This window comes from Cavia porcellus, unplaced genomic scaffold (genome assembly GCF_034190915.1).
Source record: "Cavia porcellus strain 051 isolate PalLab524CR breed Dunkin Hartley unplaced genomic scaffold, mCavPor4.1 scaffold_6, whole genome shotgun sequence".
Classification (NCBI taxonomy): Eukaryota; Metazoa; Chordata; class Mammalia; order Rodentia; family Caviidae; genus Cavia; species Cavia porcellus.
The window spans coordinates 23,330,758-23,338,783 of record NW_026947489.1 but is presented as its reverse complement, the minus strand read 5'-3'; the positions used below and the strand labels follow the sequence as shown (position 1 = coordinate 23,338,783).

At 47.7% G+C, this 8,026-nt stretch overlaps 1 protein-coding gene across 1 annotated transcript in view; it reads right to left on the bottom strand.

The window, feature by feature from the left end:
• Positions 1–3,253: 3,253 nt before the first annotated feature.
• Whamm (WASP homolog associated with actin, golgi membranes and microtubules) overlaps positions 3,254–8,026 on the bottom strand; it is a 28,470-nt gene continuing 23,697 nt past the window's right edge. Inside the window, exons 9-10 of the mRNA XM_063250094.1 lie at positions 6,229–6,691; positions 3,254–3,997 (exon numbers count right to left, since the gene is read on the bottom strand). Coding sequence (XP_063106164.1) covers positions 3,702–3,997; positions 6,229–6,691 — 759 coding nt within the window. The 3' untranslated portion in view covers positions 3,254–3,701. The remainder of the gene's footprint in view (positions 3,998–6,228; positions 6,692–8,026) is intronic.

Here is an 8,026-nt window from a genome sequence, read left to right as displayed (position 1 = left end):
CCCCAGCCCTCAGCTCAGGAATGGGACATGGCCTTCTGTATTCTTCCTTCATTTAAGTTAATTTCTGTCCTGAGCCCCTGTCCCACCAAGCTCTCGTGATTTGATCTCAGTTCTGGGATCCGTTTTTCTCCAGAGGCGATCCTCTGAAGATCTGGGGCTTCCGTGTCCCCACAGTGTTGGGGGAGGGACCATGTCTCCTGTTCCCACCATTCCCTGTGTGCCTCCTCACCACTTCTGCACCACGCACTCCTGCTGGGAACATGGGGAGGACCCGCATGTTCCTGTGCTGCAGAAATCTCCCCGAAGCTGTCCCTGTCCTGCCCACCTAGACCCTCTCTGTAGCCATCCACTAGCAGATAAGCCAGACGCGTGTGCACAGGACCCCAGAGCACCGAGTGGAAATGATTCTGCCATCACCACCGCGGCTGGCTGGCCTTGCTGAGGCTCACTTCAGGCTCTGGTTTTCCTCCCCTTCTACCTTACTTCTTGGGATGATTCCTTTTCCATGGCCCCTTCCTCCTGCTCTGCTCACAGTGGGGTCTCCAAGGCTCTGGCCTGCACCATCTTCCTTTGATCTTCACTCCGCAGGAATCTTCAAGGCAATCTCAGTCCATCGCTAGAAGCTGCTTGTGGCCAAAATATCCCCCTTTCTTCCTTTCCGCTGCCCCGTCTCCACCCCTCACTGACAGTGCCACCCTCCCAAGTGCTGGCCCCTTGCTTCCTGCAGGCATGTTTTGTGTTTCTGTCTCCCATCTCTTTACCACTGCTGCTGTCACTGCCCCATCCCTGCCTTCTTCTGTCCCCTCCCTTTGCTGGTTGCTCTTCCTGATCCCTGGGGAAGTTGGCTTCTAGCCTAAGCTTAGTCACCCCAGATCCTTCCCCTGTTCTGCCAGAGCCTGGGTTGGCATTTTCTCTCTGTTCTTGCTCTTGTTCCCAGTGTGTGGAGTCTTCTCTGCTACCCCCATCCCCACCACCTCAGGCCTAGGCCAAAAGTACTCTCCATGCAGCTCAGCCACTCAAGACTCTTCATGTTTAACAGTTTTTAAATCATTAGCTTCACACTGTTTATGGAGCACCTTATGCCCCAGGACCCCTTCCTGAGAACACAAGTGAAAAAGACTTCCCCAGACCTACTGTAGCCCCAGCAGGTGTTAATGGACCCACTGGTGGGAAGCTTGACGGGGTGGCTACCTCTAACCAGTGGCTAAGAACCATACCTGGCTTTTCCAAAGCTGGAGGGACTTCAGCTTCCTTCTCACCAGCTCTAGTTCCTCTGACTTGGGGACAGTCCTCATGTGTTTCTAGGATGCACTGCAGACCTGCTGCTGTTAGGGTGCCAGCCTATCTCAGGAAAACCTAGACTGGGGTCTTTGCCACCTGGCAATCTGCCTGCTAACAAGTGCCTTCTACTAGACAGAAAGTGGCCCCCAAAGCAGCCCACGTGCTCATCCCTGGAGCCTTGGGATGTGTCAGCAGCAAGGGCCAAAGGGACATCATGTGGGAGACTGTCCTGGGCTGTCTGGGCACGCTCCAGCTAATCACAGGCGGCGATCTCAGCAGCAGAGAACCGCCCAGCACGGCAGAAAGAGATGTGGGGCGAAGGGAGTCAGGGAACCATGACACTGCTGCTCTGCAGACTGAACACGGAGGGAGGGCCACAAGCCCCGCAACATGGGCAACTGCCAGGAGCCACAGGGGAAGGGGAGAGCTTCTGCCGGAGCCTTCAGAAAACAGCACGGCCCTGCTGGTCCCTCGATTCTAGCCCAGGAGAACCAGGTTGAACTTGTGCAGAACTCTAAGAATAAATTTGTAATTTTTAAGCCACTACAACTTGCAGTAATTTATTATGCCACTGGAAAACTAAGGCATTAGAACCTGAGATTTAAGAACCTCTGCCATGTAGGTCCTCTCCTATGGGCCCTTCTCAAGGTGTGAATCTGCCACAGCTGCCAGATTCCCAGGTCAGGTCCTGGAGAAGGAAGGAATGAAGAAATGAACTGACAGGCCTGACTGGCACAGCTCATTGTTTTTCTCCCCAGGACATTCACAGGTGGCTTGCTGCCAGTAATGGATTGGCTCTGAGGACCCCATGCCAGCCCCAGATCAGTCAGCCCGAGGTGACACCCATCCCACTGGATGTCCTTGCGGGAGAGCTGCAGGGGAGCGGGGAGCATGCTGGTGTCCAGGACAAGGTGCCATGGCCATGTGGGACAGGAGCAGGGAAGACCTCGGAGAGGACACTGTAGGGCTGAGACTGAGGGATGGGCACTCCCAGGCACTTAGGCTTCAGAGAGCGAGGCTGCATGGGTAGGCAGCAAGCAGCTTGGTGGAGCAGGAGAGGGGCTGCCAGGGGCAGCAGCCAGGCCTCTGGGGGACTGAGGTGCCACACTCAGGGCTGTCCATAGCTCTGCATCGGAAAGTCAGGGAGCAGTTCAACTGGTGGCACTTTGGAGGGCGGGTTGGAGAGGCTGAAGCTACACAGCAGGAGGCATACTGTTCCCTTCGAGGGCTCTGATTTCCCTGAAGCCAGAGCTTGGATTTATTTCAGAGCTTGGCTGGAAGATGGAAGGAAAGCAAGAAATGAGGGAGAGACTGTTCCAGAGGAGAAGTTCTGAGGCACTGAAGACACAGCTGGGCTCGGGACTTTGAGAGAACTCTGGCAGAGGATCCTTTTTTGGAGGCCTCTCATCTTTGGCAGCCCCTCCAAGGCAAAGTCTGAGAATTAGCCCAAACTGATTATGCTCCTTTGTATTTCCTGATGCTGAAAGCACAAAAACAATACAAAACCTCAAAATAAGTGTAAGAAAGTCTCCCAAAGTTCTAAGTGTGCCTTTTAAAAAATGCCCTATCCCTGGACTTCCCTGTCCAAGGTGGGGAAGGGGGCCTGGTCAGAGCCACCTGACCTCCCCACATCCCTGGAGAGAGTTGTGCTCTGTGTCAGGGCTCCTCCGGAATGAGGATGGGATTATTCTGCTGTGTGGAAACCAGACTGCTGGCACAGGAGGGAGTCACGAGGCCAGCTGGGACGCAGGCAGTTTGAAAAGTGGGTAGACTGTTCTGTGCTGGTCCCTCCCTTCCCTAACTAATGCCAAAAGAACAGAAAGATCCCTTGTGGGAATGGCGATGTTTCCCCCACCCAGTATTTGCCTAAATACCTGTTCAGCTGAAATCGCACTGAACATTTAAACCTACCAGGCAGGGAAGTCTCTTCTCAGACAGTGGTTAAGGTACTGTGTTTTCGTTTCCTCACGCATGATAGAAAATAGTTCTTTATTATGAATTTACATAGTGCTTGATACATAAAATAAGTTTCATTTAAATATTTAAAATAATTCCTGAATATAAGCAGTTTGTTCTGATTGTTGCTGAAATAAAAATTCACATTCAGACCCTTAAATCTGAGGAACTCTGTGGCATGCGCACAGGAGAGCACAGTCAGTCTAACAGTGCTGTCCACAGGGGCCATGTAAACCCTGCATCCGAGGGTGATCCTGTAACCTAGGTGAGACGTGAGCACTGTTGCCGTGGCCGGCGACACTCACTGGATTTCATCCGCACCAGGCTGGGTGTGAGACAGTCACCACAGCTCTGCTTCCTGAGAGCCATGACATCATATCAAAGCTGCAATGCTTACCCAAAGCCTGGCTGATCTTTTGGGGCAATGTGTGACCTGTCTACCTTGGTCTCACATGGAGAAGACTCTAATGGTTCCACTGGTCATGGTTCTGCTCATCACTGTCCTCCTCCGAGTCGGCAGACACTTGCTTAATTCTCTGCAGAGCTGCCTTGATGCTTCTCTCCAAGTCACTGGCTGGTCGGGTGCTGGGACCCGAGCCCGGGTTCTGGGGCACTTTCTTCAGCTTGACTCCTTGCCTGATGGCCATCAGAATGTCCTCATTGACTGACGCACGGGAAGGGGACAGAGCACTTCTGTTTTCTGTTTTCTGGAGACGAGTTCTGTCATGTCTTAACGAGGCTAGCACTTCATCCATGGATCCTGGAATTGTGTGAACAGATCAAGTACCATCATGCACCAGGATGCCAGAACATTATTAAAGCCAGGATTTTAAAAATTATCATCCTGGGGCTGGGGATTTAGCTCAGCGGCATAAGCACCTGCCTTGCAAGCAGGCAGTCGTGAGTTCAATCCCCGGAACCCATAAGAAAAAGACCAAAAAAAAAAGAAAAAAGTTATCATCCCATCCAATAGATGCTTTGATAACCTGCTAGACAGAACAGGGAGAAGAGCTCCCTGTTTGGTCCGGGACAGTTCCACAGTGCATACGTTATCTTAACTACTTTCAACCAACTTCTTCAAATCTCTAGCACCTTATTGGCAAAGTCATGCACAACTTATTTTGAAATGATGGTTTTTCAAGATGTCCTAAAGAGAGTTATCAATGCCTGGGGTAGAAATAATCTAACCACTGGGTGTGATTGAGATCCCTCTAAAATTGTATTTTCTCCATTCCCTTCCCATTTAAAAATATCTTTAAAAATTCTTTTTAATCCTGTTGCGTTTCTCAAGGTATCAGACAGCGATGATTCATTCTGTGACAACGAATCAAGTAAGTTTCCAACACAAAAAGGCTTAAGTAAAACTCTAATCGGCAGCTTAGTGAATGGGTGGAGGTGGCTTTGGCACATTTTTCTGTACACAGTATGTTTAATTCCACCTACATTGCCCTGAGGTAGTTACACACTCTGTTTCTGAGGTTGTGAAATGCTGTCAAGTCACAAATTAGCTTAGAGTTCAGGGCATGGAGGAGAAGAACCTTGAGACCCTGAGAGGGGAGATCTGTCACCTGCAGTTAGGCAGGAAGCGTGATTGTGACCACTGGGTTAGATGTCTTCCAGGTAAGCCTATGGGATTTCCCAATGGGGATTAAAAGGCCATGTGACAGCTAACAAAGGGTACTTTGGGCTTAAAATCATTCTGGGAGTAATAAGGTAAGTTTTGCAGTCAGTGTTATGTTCTGATACTAATTTGCATTTTTCTCACGCATGTTTTCAGTGTGAGAGAGCCATGTGAGTTCAATGGAGCTCCTCAGAACTGCACAAAACGCAAGCTGGGAACAGATACCCCAAAATGATCTGTCCATGTACAGCTTGGGCACAAGCACATGGCTCCCCCTTTCCACTCACGCAGTGCTGGTACAAACCTCATAGGAACAGGCCATTTGCCGTTTCTGCGGTGTCTGGTCCTGGACATAGTGACACTCTGAACTCAGAATCTCCAGAATGTTCAATGACCAGAAACCGAGTGTGGACCTATTATATGAAAATCATTTGTGTCACCTGTCCCCATCACTCTACATAGTCCAGGTGACCCACATCTCAGGAAACAAGTGTACACAGAATTTTCTAGGATTTTGTTAAAACGCCCCAAAACAGGAAGTTCCAAGCCTGGGCAAGTTTAAGGCAGCCTTTTCAACAATCAATATAAAGCCATAATCAAAATTATGCCTGAAAACTATATCTCTTATTAAATAAATATTCAGATGTTTCAAGGCACTATATTTGCCATACCAAAGAGCCCTTTTTTCCTATTCATCAGTCTGCAAGAATGGCCTTTTACATGGGGGCTGATACTCTTCCACAATAATTTCCAAGCAGTATTCTCCTTAAAATGTAACAATTTAATTCTGTAAACGACTTGAGAGAGAAAACAGCAAACTCGAAAGCTGTATGGAAAATACTCCAATGGCATAATCAGACTAAAATCTTAAGAAAACTGAAATATATTGATCCTTTAACAGCCTCAGAAAATCCCAAGCCGTAATATTAAGTGAAATAAACCAGATACACAAGCTTAAATAGCACATGGTTTCTCTTATGAGAAACTCAAAGTATAAAAAACAGATAATAGGAAATACGGCAATATATCTTTTGCAAAAGGGGAAAGGGACCAGAAGATGGAAAAGTGAAGAGAAGAAAAAAGAAAGTAAAATTAAGATGTGTGATGTACACATATCAACTCCCGATGAAAAATGTAATCATTATATACTGCAAACATGGACCAATAAAAGTAAAGTATTAACTAGAAAAAAGAAGAAATTCCAAGTCATATGATCAGCAAATGCAGGCTGTCTTTTGAGGCTGAATTTGCCATTTATCAAACTAGGTTTGGGCTGTACTATGTAAAAAAAAAAAGTGCTATTCAAGACAACAAATAGTGGAATATTTTTAAAATGACCAGAGAATTCTGACAGACTGCCAGTGGGTTACCTGGGCTTGGAACAGTTTCCAGGAAGCCATGCAGACCTTCAGGAGGTGATACACACATCAGAGAACGTGGCTGGTCATCGTCCACTGAGGCCCTGGGGCCTGGGTTCCGATGAGTGTCAGTTTGGGATCTGGGGGACAGAGCAGGAAGAGGTGGCGGCGGTGGAGGTGGTGGTGGCGGAGGCAGTGGCTGTGGTGGTGGCGACAGCTCCTCACTGGATCTGAAGTGTGACTGGTGACCAGCTGGGAGAGCGGTGTTTCCGGGGGGCCAGTTTTGATACTCGGGGGTTTTCATATCACTCACTTCACCCAAGGGAGGGGCGCGTCTGGTTTTCCAGGAGCGCGGACGAGCTGCTGTGCCTGGCTGAGCAGTGGGCGAGGGCAGCTGCGGGGCAAGGTCACCTGGCAGGCCTGGGGCCGTGGGCTCCGAGGGAGACGTTGGTACTACAGATGGAGCTGGACACTTCTGAAAAATGGAAAACGGCTGTGGGAAATCTGCCACACGTGCTGACCATCAAAATGTTGACAGGGGCGTAATCATAGAGCATTGTAATTCACACAGTGCGACCATCTTGGATGTGTTAAACAACAAGTATGTGTTACAAAACCCAGCACTTACATCCTTCTCTGTAATAAAATGGAGATGTGAAATGATACACAGACATGAAAATACTCACTATAAAATTCTTAGCATGAAGAATAACCAGCTCCAAATGCCAACAGACGTTAATTTAAAAATTATGACATAAAATATTAAGCAACCATGATAGATCATAAAAGTGCAAAGTAGATAAAACATCTAAAAACATCAACTGACAGTGTTAAGTGAAAACAGTACGGTACAGCTGGATACCGAGACACTGGCCTGAAATCCCTACACTCAGGAGGCTGAGACAGGAGGATGGAGTGTTTGAGGTCAGCTTGGCCTACATAGCAATACCATCTCCCAAAAAAAGATAAAACATAATAGGTATTATGACTAAAAACATGTAAAAGAGATTAAAAACACCAGTGGAGTGGATATCAAAGGTACTATATTTTCTCTAGGTTTTAAGCTTAGAGTAAATTTAATAATTTCGAAATTTAGAAAGTTCTGGTCTCAGATATTAGTTTGATAAAGAAAAATCTATTCCTATAAGGAGATCCTTGAGAGAGGAGGGGGCCCAGACTAGCCAATAATATACAAAATGTAACATCAGGAGCCATTAAAGTGAACTAAAGATACACACATTAACACAGATGCGTCTCAAAAACAACCCGAATTAGAGAACCCAGGAATGTACACACAGTGCGACACTAATGTAAACTTCAGACATAGACATCATGCAATTCATGGTACACTCAGGATATCTATCCTACCTAGAATTCTTTTTCAGGACAAATGAAAAAAAGAGACAATCCCCAAATCCCAGGGGCTGTCACCACCCAGGGCACGCATAGTAACCTGCACTCCTTAACCCAGATTCTTGTCCCTGAATTTAAACCAGGCAGACCCCTTCCCACACCACTGTGCACAACTATACCTCGCCATCCGGGCTTCTCTCAAGCAAGAACACAGCAGTTTACCCCAATGTTAAGGCAACTTGTTTACTTTTAGCAGTGCACTTTCTCTGCCCGTAAAGCACAATACTTGCTTGACGTTTTATAAAAATCTTGCAAATGAAAAAAGCCAACTGAAGTCAGGGCAGTTAAACAACTTTCAATTCTCACTGCTGGTCTAAACCCCAGAGGTCACAGTAAGCACCCCCCACACCCCATGAAAAGAGGGACCCCGAGAGGTGGGCAGGGACCCCGGCAGAGC